This window comes from Neopsephotus bourkii, unplaced genomic scaffold (assembly GCF_033783945.1).
Source record: "Neopsephotus bourkii isolate Nb327-2 ecotype Australia unplaced genomic scaffold, CSIRO-AGI_Nbou_v1 NB_1624, whole genome shotgun sequence".
NCBI lineage: Eukaryota > Metazoa > Chordata > Aves > Psittaciformes > Psittacidae > Neopsephotus > Neopsephotus bourkii.
In genome coordinates, this window is record NW_026902099.1 from 7,347,600 (window position 1) to 7,362,677 (window position 15,078).

General features: G+C 40.0%; 1 protein-coding gene across 7 annotated transcripts in view; it reads right to left on the bottom strand.

Annotated features, from left to right (window-relative positions):
- Positions 1 to 3,109: 3,109 nt before the first annotated feature.
- Positions 3,110 to 15,078, bottom strand: part of PTPRZ1 (protein tyrosine phosphatase receptor type Z1) — a 141,922-nt gene continuing 129,953 nt past the window's right edge. For all 7 annotated transcript variants that reach the window (XM_061372981.1, XM_061372983.1, XM_061372984.1 and 4 more), the window contains 8 exons: positions 14,541 to 14,687; positions 12,329 to 12,422; positions 11,941 to 12,014; positions 10,788 to 10,916; positions 7,022 to 7,168; positions 6,598 to 6,740; positions 5,821 to 5,956; positions 3,110 to 4,131 (listed from right to left, as the gene is read on the bottom strand). In XM_061372981.1, coding sequence (XP_061228965.1) covers positions 3,991 to 4,131; positions 5,821 to 5,956; positions 6,598 to 6,740; positions 7,022 to 7,168; positions 10,788 to 10,916; positions 11,941 to 12,014; positions 12,329 to 12,422; positions 14,541 to 14,687 — 1,011 coding nt within the window. In that variant the 3' untranslated portion in view covers positions 3,110 to 3,990. The remainder of the gene's footprint in view (positions 4,132 to 5,820; positions 5,957 to 6,597; positions 6,741 to 7,021; positions 7,169 to 10,787; positions 10,917 to 11,940; positions 12,015 to 12,328; positions 12,423 to 14,540; positions 14,688 to 15,078) is intronic.

Sequence of the window (15,078 nt, forward strand, 5' to 3'; positions counted from 1 at the left end):
GGACTTTTTACAAGGACATGTAATGACAAGACAAGGGGGAATGGCTTTAAACTGATGGAGGGGAGATTTACATTAGACGTTACGAAAAAGTTCTTCACTGTGTGACACTGGCACAGGTTGCCCAGAGAAGCTGTGGCTTCCCCATCCCTAAAATTGTTCAAGGCCAAGCTGGATGGGGCTTTGAGCAACCTGGTCTGGTGGAAGGTATGGGCTGGAACTGTGGCAGGAGGGCTGGAACTAGATGATCTTTAAGGTCCCTTCCAACCCAAGCCATTCTATGATTTTATAATCATATCTCCCTGTGCCCCTGGAAGAGATGAAATCTTGGTGTCTCACTTGCCCATTTCAGCCTGAGTTATCCCAGGATATCATGACAAACTGTGCAGGTAAAACATTGTGATGGAATGTTGCTAACTTGTTTGGTCAATGGATTTCCAAAGTCTATACTAAGGTCTTTAAGTAGTATCCTGCTGTACTGATAGCTGTCAGTTCATATGACTGCTGTTCATCATTTATTGCTGACTTTTGTAAAGCTTTCCGTAGGTGTTAAAACGGCACCACCACAATCACCGACAAGTTGGTGATGTTAATAGATTACTTTTCTTTTTTTAACTCTACTTACCTATGATTTCTTAGCAGGAATCTCACTAACCAAGTTTTCCTTGGCACACATGATTTACAGCTTTGTAAAAATATATAAGAATCTTAAACTGATGTTGTTTATTAATATCCCACTTCTTGCAGGAGATACATAACATCTTTCCCACACTTGACCCAGTTTGGAAAGGCAGGCTATGTGTCCTCTGAGTCTGTAGTTTGGATTACAAGAAAAAAAATTAATTAGAATATGGCCTTTGTCTGCGAGAGGAACTGACACGCATTTATTAAAATCTGTAATCCATCATGGTTAAAGATTATAGAAGATTTTTTTTATGATTCTTATTTTTTTCTAAATCAGAACCAATATGTGTGAGTAAAGAGATTATCCTAAGCACTTATGTTTTAAATAACTTAGCATGCTGACAAGATGATGAATGTGATTACAAACATCTCTGGGAGAAACCTTGAGTGCCAGCTGATTCCTTGGATTAAATGTCTGCAAAACATTTAGGTTGAAAGGAACAGTTATATCAAGATGGGATTTTAGGAAGGATCTTTTTGGTTTTGGTCCACAGAGGCTTGGAAAACATCACAGAATTAACTGGCCTAAAAAAGACTTTGTGTATACAACTCTATGAAACTCCAAATACATTAATAAAAGATGCCAATATAAAAAGCATGAAATCATGTGAGGCTACAAGCCAGTTATCTTAAATAAAAGGCAGAAATAGCACATGAGCATGAGTTTCTCTTGCTATGTACTGAAGAGCAGAAGTCTATCCTAAGATTATGATATATGGTTTGAAATGAACATAAGATCACAACCTGTTGCATAAGGCACCCCTAGAGATTAGGAGAGGAAAAATTGTTTCTGTGTTTTTGGAAGGAGAAGGGGGAATTACATATTGTCGCTTTGTTTGCTAGCCTCAGTGTGCAAATGGAGGGTGTTGGCCAACCCAAGTGCTTACAGGAAGTGGTGAGGAAGCCCCAGGCCACCTAGAAAAAGATAAACCCTTCCTCAAAGAGGAACTATTACACACCTTTGTACACACCAACTTGGTGCCTGAAAGCTGTGAAGAATGTGTATGTGTAATTCAACAGCCGTACAGCAACATGTATCATTCAGGAAAATGAGCCTGTTCTGTACGTTTGTAACTCCCACTGCCCCCAAACCAACACAAATACATTAAGCAAAAAACTCTAGGTCTTATTCTTCAAAGGCGTTTAACTTAGCTAGGGATACAGTGTAAGTTCACTTGCACTTAGCTGTACCTCAGTCCCCTTCTAGAACTGGTCTGTGATGGGAGAATTGCCCTCCATTCGGCACTGATGAACAGGGAAAGGGAAGCCCCAGGGCCTCAAGTCCAATGGATTCAACCATTTCATAACCTCTGGGACTGCACTGCTGGAGTTATGAAGAGGAGTGGTCAAGTGTAAAAGGGAATTCAAGCACATTTACATGTTAATAAGTTTTACAAAACTAACTATACATTACATTGTTTTAATTTTTTTGTCTATATGATTATTTTTGCTTAAAGAAGAATAGAGCAGGAAAAGGTCAGCTGTACTTTCTAGCTATTCTGTCATTCCTGCCATTCATAATGTATCAACATTATGAGGACTTTTTGAAGTTTCTACTGTTTAGATTCCTCTAACCCCAAATTTGTTTTGTCTTTGTCTCAGTTCCACTTATCCTCAGTTCTACATTGCTGAAGGGTTCTAGATCTATCTGCTGACGCAGATTCTTCATACACGCTTGCCTTAGGAATCAGTTGATTAAAATCTCCAAGTCTGCTTCAAGTCTTGTCTTCCCCTACCCTTAGTTTTTATCTAAGATATTGTCCATTAGTTTCTGTGGTGGTCTCGTCCAGAGCAGTATCTCTTCTATCAGTATTTCTACATAGCAACTGAATATATCGAAGTGAGAAAACAGTTACTCCAGGGCTGTGTTAAAACAAAGCTCTACTCTGCTCCAGGCTCCTACCCTCCTCAGTGCTGCAACATTTAGTACAATCAGCATCTTTTCTCTCCAGCTCAGAAGGTTAAAGAAAAAAATTGAGTAACCAAGCTGAAACATTCTACTTTTGCTCTTGCAGAGACTACCTGCTTAATTACTTGCCAGAGTTTGGCTTTTGCTTTGCCAAAGGAGGCAGCAAGGAGCTCAGCACCTAAATGGAGGATCTGAAGCAAAGGCAGCATGGAGAAGTCTTGTGAGGGGACAATTAAAGCAATTTGGAGGCCTGGGACATCCCATTAACCTTGTGGGACCAGACAGGGGATGTGCAAAGAAAACTTACAGAAGAGCTAACGTGACCACTATGGCTAGGGGTGGAAGCGGAGGAGAGATTAAATAACAAGAGTTTTCCAAAAGCATCTTCTGAACTCACAGATTCCATGGGAACAGCAGTTGTCTGCAGGCCAGCCTTGAGTCCTAGCTCTTGTAAGTAAAACCTATCCTAGGTGACAGTGATGACTCTTTACTATATATGGAAGACTGCTAAGCACAGACTGGAATATTTATATTTATTTTTGCAATGCCATAGGTAAAAACGATTTAACAATGCCAAGTACAGGTGTTATTCTCATAAAAACTTCTCATTTCAAAATGAATGATTTCTATTTCCCACAAAAAGTTAAAATCACATGCAGCTTTATGAAGGTTAATTGCTTAAGATGCACAATTATATATGAGAAGACTTTGTTAAAATAAAAACATACTGGACTACAGCATTTTAACAAGGCAATTACACAGAACTAGAAAACTGACTCTGTAGTAAAATATAAAAATCTACAATTATAAATATAAATTTGGTCCATGGATCACTACAGAAGTAGCAGTATTTACAGTAAGTATCAGATTGCTATTCTAAATCTGTAATTGAAGTCTTAAAATGTTGAATGTTATGGAGAACAGTATTTTATTTACATTCTACTATATTAAAAGTTATATTTCTAGCAAATGTAAATTGTTATAAATACAGCAAATCAATCAAATACTAAACCCATGACATGTTTGTAGTTGGGAATTCCTAACATCTATAAATATGATAATTTTAAGTTCAAAGTAAAGCCAGATAAATCAAAAACTAATACTGAAAAAACATACCACAATTCAATTCTTAGAAACACTGTAAAAGTCAATCAAGTTAGTCCAGACGTAACAACATATTACAAGAAATCTTCCAAGAAAAGGCACACATTGTTAATGATAGAAGTTCCACAGTAAAGTCATATGTAACAGAAATGACTGAGCAATGGTTGGGATCTGGTTATACATACATTGACTGGACAGAGCGCCCCCCCCCAAGTATAAAACTGAAAATAACAATGGTAAACTCCAGGTGCACCTGGTGTGACACAGGTATGTGTGTGTTTAATTTTATGTGTTAATTAAACTAAAGATTCTAAACTTTCAGCTGCATTTCCATCAGGTAAAGCTGAGCCGTTACTGTCCATAGATGCTGAAGGGTTTTCTTCTTGCCTTGTGCTGACAAGGCTGAGAATAGCTTTGTACAGAAACTGGTACTGTTCCTGGGGAAGAAAAGAGGATATAGTCAATGCGTTGTCAGAAACTGTAACACTAGATTATCTCCTAACATTGTTCCTCAAAATTAATTAACAGCTGATGTGTCAGGCTGTTAATGGACTGTGCTCCACAATGCAGTGTTACTTAGCAGCTTTATTAATTTTCTGACTAATGTCTCCCCCTGTACACAATGCAAAGCACATTAAGGAACACAGTACAGGTAAGGGAGGAAACCAAGTTTTAAAAGGAATATTGTGTGTTGAATCTGATCCTTGTTAAAGTCAACTGCAAAGTTCCCTTTAACTGAATGGGGTCAGGATTAGGGCTACTGCATGTCTGTGGGCTTTCCCCCCACCTTGAATATGATCTCATTTTTGCCTTCTGAATTCTATCCGGGCAGAATTTTTCTCTTTTTTATTTTTGGTACTTGCAGTTAGCGTTTATGTTTTTGAAGATCCTGCCAGGAAAAGGACGTAGAAGAGAGATGAGATTTTGTGGGAAGATTCACTGAGGCCATTGCTTAGCTAGGTGCAGTGGGAAATGGGGAGTACCAAAGGTTAGCTGGCCTGCAGTGTGTGCTGGGAAGGGGGAAAGAGCAGTAGGCTCTGTGCAAGGAGAGCGAAGGCCAGGTAACAGTGTTGCACCAGGTAACAGTGGATGCTCTGACAGGGCAGGAGAGTATTGTCTGTTCATTGATGGATACATGAGGATAAAGAATTTCTATGATGGAAGGAGTGAGAAACAGTAAGGCAAACTAAATAGAGTGGGTTTTGGACTATAAGGATGGATTAAGAGATACAGGGTAGGAAGAACAACAAATCTAAAAATCTGCAGTAGCAGATGGGAAACTGGAAACCTGAGATATAATGCCCAGGTAATTGCTGGGGCAAGAGCAGTGAAGGTTCTGATTGCACTTCTGGGGTGGGAAGGGTTTCCATTTTCACTCCATTGTTCACCAGGCTCCTCATCCTGGTCTAGCAGGGCAGGGGAAGGGGTGGACACATCTGTCAATCTGTGTCATGTCCTGCTTTTGCTGTCATTGCCTGTTTTTTCTGTCAGAAATGTGATAACTCAAACCCTAGTTTCACTCTTAAAATGTTCTTATCATGCTCACTGTAGGTCTACAGCTGTCAGATTTGTAGTGGCTTGACAAAAGGGGCAGGGTTTGTAGTTTTTCATTTCTGTGAAGAAATTTTCATTTGCAGGACACTGACTTAGTGAGAAGGTCTCATTTATTGCACTTTTCAGGTTGTTTGCTTTGGTTTGTTTATTTTTTCTTTCTGTAAACTCAGTGACAACGGTGTCAAGTGACCGTTCACTGGATCATGAAATATCAAAGTCCACCCTGAAATGGAAAACTAGGGTAACTACGTCAGGGTCTATTTGGAGTAGGGATTTATTCCTGCTGAATAAAACCTTTATTTATATGATATAGTGCAGATCTTATGATGTTGGTGGCAGCTCTGTACGTTTTGAATATGGCCTCTTGATAACCACTTGATGGCCACTTCACAGGAAAAACTTTGGTTTGGAATGAGCAGCAAGTTTACTACAGCACCTCTGGAAGACAGTTTTGATTAATTCATGCAGAAATGAAGGTGCCAGTACTTCAGTAATGTTTCCTGAAGATTTAAGCATGCTAATAATACCACATAAAGGAAAAAGAATATGCACACATTTTACTTATTACTTACAATGTCTGTAAAAACTCCAGGCCTCATCAAATTGATCATCTTTGCTACCTGGTAAACATCCACTGAGTTTTCATTTTCCAGTTGATGCATAAGTGTTGTTAATGCACAGAAAGTGCCTGCTGTCACCCCTCCGTGCCTTTGTAAAGTTAGAAACACAAACAAAACACACATAAAAAATAAGTCTCTGGAAACCAGATCAAGTTTGTTCAGCTGGAGATCACACAAAATCCAGGGTAAACCGGTAAGATTAATTTCTGTCATTTGATCATTACACTTTCTGAAAGAGGCCTCCTAAGCAGTGCCTGAACACAACCTTTGCAGCACCTGGCTACAACTTCTGGAGAGTCTTTAAAAGCCAGTCTTAGAGCTATTTCCCTACAATCCTCTACTAAGCAAATCCTGAAGGCCTCAGGTCCTTCAGTATTTCAACGTTTCATTACTTTTGGCTATTATTAAACAGCTGGAGAAGACTAAGGTACCTCATCTGAATAGTGTAGCTTCTTTCAGTAAGAAACAATGAAGATCTGATCAATCTCCTCTCCAGTGCCCTACTTGACAATCACCCAGAGTATCAAAACGATAGAATTGAAAAGGGAACACTGAAGTGTGATAAAATAAAAATGCTTCTCTTACTAAAGCTGCTGAAACAGAAGCAGCAGCACTGTTGTTAGGAGAAGACTTCGTGCCTTGTTTCAGTGGCTTTCACTCTAAACGAGATGAAAGGATAGCTCTACGGGCAAAAAAATATCAAAAGAAGCTGATAGCTGCAGTTCTTACTCATCATGTACAATCATGGGTCCATCACGGTTGGAAGTTTCCTCTTTGATGATGCTGATCAGTTCAAATGTTTTACTAATAGGACTATCAGGATTTGGCCATTTTGGACACTGAAAATGCCTCACTTCAAGTACGTAGTCATCCTAAAAGGGTGAAAAAAGCATAAATCAATTTGGTAAAAAATTGACTGTCTTTATTCTTATCTTTCATCCCATTTCAGTCCTGATGCAGCTTACACATACAGAATTCCACTGCTGTGGAGGTTAGACTACCTAGTCCCCTTGTCATCACACCCACATTAGCTATAGAGGTTTCTCCCAAAGGTATGGAATTTTATCACTCACATACAGTGGAAAACGTAACAAAATGTAGGCATTACTTCTAAGAAATCAAGTCCTGAGTTACATGTTTATGACTGTGTTACCTGTGTAGCTTCTAAAATAAAGTCTTGGATTATGAGCTTCTCCTCATTAGACAAACACTTGTGTTCTTCAGCAATCATTGTAACTTTGAAGGTCTCACAGTTTATAGGCTCATCTTTGTTTGGCCAGTATACAAATTCATCTTCAGCCTTGAGGAAAAAAAAAAAAAAACAAGAAAAAAATAAGTAATGTTGAGCTCTTAAAATCAAGCTTAATCCAACATAATAAATAAGTAATCAGTGCAGCCAGCTAGATTTAAATTGACAAGAATTTGAGTGGGATTACACTCAAGATTACACACAAGTGATGCTTTTCAGACACCTCTGTAGTGATCCTGATCACAGAATCACAGAATCACAGAATCCCAAGGGTTGGAAGGGACCTCAAAAGATCATTTAGTCCAACCTCCCCGCAAGAGCAGGGTAACCTAGAGCACATCACACAGGAACTTGTCCAGGCGGGCCTTGAATATCTCCAACGTAGGAGACTCCACAACACCCCTGGGCAACCTGTTCCAGTGCTCTGTCACTCTCACAGTAAAGAAGTTTTTCCTGATGTTCACATGGAACCTCCCATGATCCAGTTTACACCCATTGCCCCTTGTCCTATCACTGGACATCACTGAAAAAAAACTAGCTCCATCATCCTGACACTCACCCTTTACATATTTGTAAACATTGATGAGGTCACCCCTCAGTTTCCTCCAAGCTAGAGACCCATCTCCCTCAGCCTCTCCTCATAAGGGAGATGTTCCACTCCCTTCATCATCTTTGTGGCTCTGCGCTGGACTCTTTCAAGCAGTTCCCTGTCCTTCCTGAACTGAGGGGCACAGAACTGGACACAATATTCCAGATGCGGCCTCACCAAGGCAGAACAGAGGGGGAGAAGAACCTCTCTTGACCTACTAACCACACCCTTTCTAATGCACCCTAGGATGCCATTGGCCTTCTTGGCCACAAGGGCACATTGCTGGCTCATGGTCATCCTCCTATCCACCAGGACCCCCAGGTCCCTTTCCCCTTCGCTACTTTCCAGCAGGTCAACCCCCAACCTGTACTGGTACATGGGGTTGTTCTTCCTCAAATGCAAGACTCTACACTTGCCCTTGTTGAATTTCATCAAGTTTCTCCCCGCCCAACTCTCCAGCCTATCCAGGTCTTGCTGAATGGCAGCACAGCCTTCTGGTGTGTCAGCCATTCCTCCCAGTTTAGTGTCTTCAGTAAACTTGCTGAGGATACACTCAGTTCCCTCATCCAGGTCGTTGATGAAAATATTAAACAGCACTGGTCCCAGCACCGACCCCTGAGGTACTTCACTAGTCACAGACCTCCAGCTAGATTCTGCCCCATTGACTACAACTCTCTGCCTTCTTCCCTTTAACCAGCTCTTGATCCACCTCACTACCTGATCATCAAGCCCACACTTCCTTAGTTTATCTATGAGTATGCTCTGGGAGACAGTATCAAATGCCCTACTGAAATCAAGAAAAACTGCTGTATCCTACGGAGATAGTGACTCACATAACCTACATGTGCTGTGCTGTGCCACATGTCCAGTTTGACCTTCAGGTTGTATTGTGCTGCCCACACCCCACGGTCACAGGATAAACTGAGTTTGTGGTTTGTAATGTGGGAGCCCACAGGCAGCTCCCACTGTGCTGATGAGTACACCACTTCCAGGGCCTTGGGATTATCTAAAAGTGCAGTAAAAGTTGTCAAGAGAACAACCTGCCTGTTTGACAGCAGAAATGATAAACAGAGTTATTTTCTTTTATGAAAATCTTCTAATAGTTTGAATGACCAAAATGGGGGGAACCCTTCCATGGATGACAGCTGCATGGTATGATGTACCTTGATAAGAGACCTATTCAATTCACAACTTGGGGTTTCCAGCATCTATCTGATGTAAGTTTACCTCTCCTTTATAGTGTTAGCTCTGATAAGCAGCATTTTAAATGATACTTTACATGGTCTGAGTGCCTTTCTTATTTGCCTCCTGGCAAAAGAACCTCCCTTATCACAAGGGCTAACTTAAAAATATGTCTTAGTTGTACATGTGTTTCCAACCATGCAAGATTCTCCAACACATGGCTTTCCTCCAAACTCATTACCAAACATTATGTCCTTTCACACCTCAAGATTGCTCTAAGTACCAATCTAAAAGCTCTCAAGATATTCCTGCATTTCTAGTAACTGCAAAACATACTAATTTGTTATTAAATTACACATAGAGGATGAAAATGTGTTTCCTTTGCTGTTTAGAGTCAGATAAATATTTGCTTGCAACTTCAGGAGGTGAGCAAGAGAATCATAGAATCATTCAGGTTGGAAAAGACCTTTAAGATAATCAAGTCCAACCATTACGCTATCACTGGAAAATTCACCAGTAAATCATGTTCCTAAGTGCCATATCTACATGTCTTTAAACACTTCCAGCGATGGTGACTCAACCACTTCCCTGGGCAGCCTATTCCAGTGCCTGACAACCCTTTTGGTGAACACATTTTTCTAATATCCAATCTAAACCTCTCCTGGCACAGCTTGAGGCTGTTTCCTGTTGTCTTTGCTTGTTATTCTGGAGAAGAGACTGACACTCACCTTGCTATAACCTCCTTTCAGGCAGTTGTGGAGAGTGATAAGGTCTTCCCTGAGCATCTTTTTCTCCAGGCTAAACAACCCCAGTTCCCTCAGACACTTCTCACAGGACTTGTGCTCCAGACACTTCACCAGCTTCACTGATCTTCTCTGGACATTTTCCAGCACCTCAATGTCCTTCTTGTAGTGAGGGGCCCAGAACTGAACACAGGATTCAAGGTGCATCCTCACCAATGCTGAGTACAGGGGGATGATCGCTGTTCTGGCCCTGCTGCCCACACTACCTCTGATACAAGCCAAGATGCCACTGGCCTTCTTGGCTGCCTGGGCACAAGCTGGCTCATGTTCAGCCACTGTCGACCAACACCTCTAGGTTCTTTTTCCACCAAGCATCTTTCCAGCCACTCTTCCCCAAGCCTGTAGCATTGCATGGTGTTGTTGTGACCTAGGTGCAGGACCTGGCACTTTGCCTTGTTGAATCTCATACAACTAGCCTTGGCCCACTGATCCAGCCTGTCCAGATCCCCCTGCAGAGCCTTTTTACCTTCCAACAGATCAACACTTCTGCCTGCTTGGTGTCATCAGCAAACTCACTGGAGTGCATTCAATCCCCTTGTCCAGATCATTGATAAAGATATTAAACAGAACTGGCCCCAGTACTGAGCCCTGGAGAACACCACTTGTGACTGGCACCAACTGGATTTAACTCCATTCAGCACCTTTCTTTGGGCTCTGCCATCCAGCTAGTTTTTTGACATTGCTCCCGACCCTGCCCAGGTCCCATCAGCCACTGTTGTGTAAGAAACAACCTCGTATTTCTCCCCTTACCTAATAATGGCTGAAGAAGCCATATTACAGCTGAAGTAAAAGTGAAACTGAGCGAAAACCAAACTTGCACAACAGACACTTCTGCTGCTTGACTCTTTTTATAAATTATACAAGAATGATTCAGTACTTTCTTGTGCCAGTTCCAATCTGCCCAGGCAAGGGTCACCAGATTTCCAGTAGATGATTTGGAGATTTTACACTCAGTGCAATATTATTAATAAGTATATATATATATATATATATATTTAAATCCAAGGTATTGTCTCCTGTCTGGCACATTTCAAAATGGCAATACTAATAATATTCATACATAAAATGATAACAATCAATCAGCCACAAAACTTACCATATTCTGGCTGTCAGGAAGCATGACTATTAGCTGGGCATTATGGTCCCATATCATTCTCCAGAAATCCTTGATAGTGTGTAGTAAGGGATGCTGGGTAATAATGAATTCATTACTTTGATAATAACCCTGCAAAACAAACATCAACAGACTCAGAACTGATGCCCAACTATTAACATTTAAAGGAGGCTTCCAGCTGACAGAGCCAGAAGCCTATAAAATAAATTACAGCCTGTGCCTCTGACTTCCTGCAAATATTAGAAGAATATAAAACTTCCAATGCAGTGTTTTCCAGCTGAAAAGAATAAATTAAATCACAAAGAAATATTTTTTTAAACTTAAAGAAACTTGATTAAAAAAAAAAAAAAAGACAAATCAGTGGAGACTTGAACAGCCAACTCAGAATGAGAACGCATTAACTCATACACGCATGGTAATTGTTCTACATGAGCCACAGTTCCAGAGGAGCTGGAAACCTGAAACAAATTAAAAAATACTTGAAAGATCTGCAAAACTCCCAGGGGGCTCTCTTAATTTGTGCAGATGTCCCAGATCAACTTCTTACCAGGAAAGAACGATAGAGAATTCCTTTGCACTAATGCAGCTGATGAAAGATCATGCATGCAAAGCACAGCAGGGAGTTTTCCCATCTCTTTCCTGAATGTCCAGGAAGCACTTACTCCTCCCTCTCAGCTAATGAAGGGGAAAAGAGTTGAAGAAAACCCAGCGAACAAAAAGATAATGGAAAGCTGATGAGCTATGCTGCCTTGGGCTGTGCCAGTTGCAAAAGCTCTGTGAGACGATCAGGTCCGAAGGCAAGCCACAGCATAGCCATTAAAAACTAATTTGTTAGTTAACACTTTCATTTCACCTCTGAAGACTCTTCCAGAGTTGGCATTCAGCTTTACCGGTTTTTAAAGCTATTATGGGATTTCTGGTTCTAAGATCATTGAAGTGTAATGCATTTAACCAAGCTTAAAACCAGTAAAAACAGTAATAATAATTCCTGGGTGAACTCTTTCAGGCAGAGTGAATAAGGAAAGAAAGGAGCTTTCAAAATCAGGACTGTGCTACCCAAACTTAGACGTGTGGCAGCTCTGAGAACAGCTGTACAATGGGACAATGTTTTCAGCAATACAGTTAACTGACTTACCATAATATAAGAAGCATTGATGTAGTCTGTCCCTTCACCAGACAGTGATGAGATACCCACTCTAGATCTTTCCACTGTAAAAAACAAAAGTCATTATCTAGTATGTATGTTGTAATGACTCAGATACTACAGCAATTATCTCACCTATCTCACAATACTGATAACACTAAGCTCCATCAAGCAGGGTAAAGTGCTATTCAGCCATCTATTTTGTTTTCTTATGTGTAGTAATTAAATAATTTATTCATTAAAAGTACTTTACAGAACACTGCTGTGCACCAATGTAGTTGTCTTCGGTTCTTGCTGAGGAAAGATTAAAGTCTTGACACATACACATAGTTCATAAATAATTTGCCATGCAAAGAGAAGCCGATTTGAACAAGCTTACCAGGAATGATGGATGAAGTTCGGTTCTTTTCTCGGTTGCACTGTTTGAGTGCAGTTGAATAATCACACTGCTGTGTGTTAGACTGGCTCAGTAACTGAAACAATGAAGTTAAACAAAAAATAAAATAATCAGGTGACTGTACAAACCCTACTCCTTCATTTGCTGGACTTAACAGAAGGTGCATGTATTGCAGGTTGGCTGCCTCTAAGCTTTAGGTATGTAGCTATCTGGCTAAACTACTTAGAAAATCATGAGAATATTTTTTTCTTCACTGTTTTATCAGTTCAAGTGATTTTTGAGCCCTAGATTGATAAGCATGTCTTTGAAGGAAATCCTGCTTTATGTATTCCATAACCAGCCCCTCAGTACTTGTTGCCATCCTGGTGTCATTTCCATTTTGCCTGCATAGCTATTTGTGTAACTTCAGATTGTCTTGGAGAATGGTAAATGTCTATGCAGAAAAATCTGCATTGCTATGAAGGTAGTATTAGCTCATTGTGTGAGGCATCTCTAGATATCCCAAGTCTCTGTTATGAATTTCCCAATTTTATCTCCAAACCTGTAAGAGGAAAATAGGATGCGGGGAATGTCTCATTGACTTACTTGTTTCAACTAATACAATTCAAACAGACAAGAGTATGAGAATAAATACATATATACACCAAAATGCTATATACATACTGCTTAGGCATGAAGTAGGCTTGGAAAGCATGTTTTTCCTAGGCTTTAGGTTGTGTTTCTTTGTGTTTTGTTTTTTTTTTTTTTTTTTTTAATTTATTTATTTTGCTTGCTAGTAATATGAACTGAATGAATCAGAATGCTCAAAAGAATCTGAAAGCCTTCTCTGTGATGTTTTGGGCTGGGCATGTGTAGCTTTCAGAAGCTGCCTGCCTTGGAAAAACATACAGCAAACGAGGAAAGTTCCATAAAAATGAGTTAGACCAGAATTTTGTTTCATCTAAAACAGTTCTTCAGCAAAACAAGACTCCACATTTTTTTATTATTCTAATAATTTTATCTTGCAAAGGAAAATGAGATTAAATGAGACATATCCCTTTTTGATAACATTCAAGCTCTTCAAATTGGAGCTCTAAATGGCTCCTGCAGTTTGCACTACACACTTTATGCTTACATATATTTACATACTCTGTTCGTGTATATGTTTTATTCTTTCATCTATGTAGGAAAGGTGGGATGCTTATTTCCCAAAGCACATCACAGCTGACATAAGAGGCTCTCATTTTCCCTAGGAAAAAATACTGCAACACAATTGGATCATTCAAGCCATAATGGCAGTGAAGTGTGAAATCCTTCAGTGTGTTGCTCTTCTTCTGTTACTCTGTACTGTTCATTATCTTGAAGAAATACTAGTTACTATGTGTGTGTAGCCAAAATACATCAGAAAATAGTAATATTGTTCGTAGCCTCATTATGTACTGGTATTATCTACAGATTTATCTGCTTAAATTCTTTACTAATGATCTAATAGGTTATTGTAGAAAGAGTATACGTTGTTCCACACTATCCTCCTTAGAACTGAAATACTTAAAGAGAAAGGTTCTAATAATTAATTTCCTGTTACATTACAGAGACTAAAGTTTGTTTTACCATATAATCTGGAAAACATTTAAGTGTGTTTTGCTTCTCTGGATTCAAATTCATCTGAAAAGGTAGGATTTTCTGTGCCTCCTCTATAAGGTAGCCAGGGAGTGAGCCAGACTTCTCATTCTTCCCAGAAGTCTCTCATAGACTCTGGGCTGTTTCCCCGGGTCTGCCCTTTTTCTGGGTGGCCAGAGTGTTCCATATTGCCTGCTAAGGTGAAGTCTCTCTTCAAACCAGAGCTGTACGCTGAGGGGAATACATTGATTGATCAATATAGCTCATGACATTTTTTTTCCCAGAATGACAACTTTCCAGGCTTTTTTTTTACCTTTGGGGTCTTTGTGCAAAGATTTAGGTAGGTTTCCCAAAATCTACATACAGGCCTGTTTCTCATGCTTTTTTTTTTTTTTATTTCCTCTTTAAGAATATGCAAATAATTACTTTGTTCCAACGGGACTGCATGAATTTGTTAAATTGTTCTGAATTTAGCCTCAGCAGTTGAATCTTAGATAAAGAAAGCTCATAAAAGTTGTGTTGAGAGACTTATATTTTTAAGTCACTCAAGCTTGAAAGCCTAAAGCTTTTCACATTGCTATCTGGGAGAGCTCACCTTGAATTGTTTCTCCAGTCTGGTCTTTCCTGTTGGTCCAGGTATTAAGAGGGCATTAACATAGGCATGAATGTGAGTCTCGAGGACTTCAGTTTCTTTACTGAGTATCGCTTCAACCAATGCATCGTGGATGAAGATGTACTGCTCCTAGGAAAATTATAACAAACATCTGATTATTTTTGGATTCCCCTGGACACCTCTGGCTGAGCTGCCACTTCTGATGCTGTCAATACTTCTTCACAGTGTGATGTTCTGAATTTTCTCAGAAGTGATCCTCTACAGTGAAGGCTGCCCCTCTGCAGTGGCAGTACACATTTACAAGCACAACTGAACTACACACGCAATGTATATATGATATGATACCGAATCCCCACCACCTGTGGTATCTCATATTCAAAGAACAGAGTTAAGAATGCAAGCATAGCCTTGAGTCAAGTTTCAAGCCAGCTTGTTATGTGACTCTCCTGCCTTTCTCACAATAGTGACCACTCCCACTTCCTACTGCTATCCTCCATTTTCTCTCTCACATCCTTTGGAG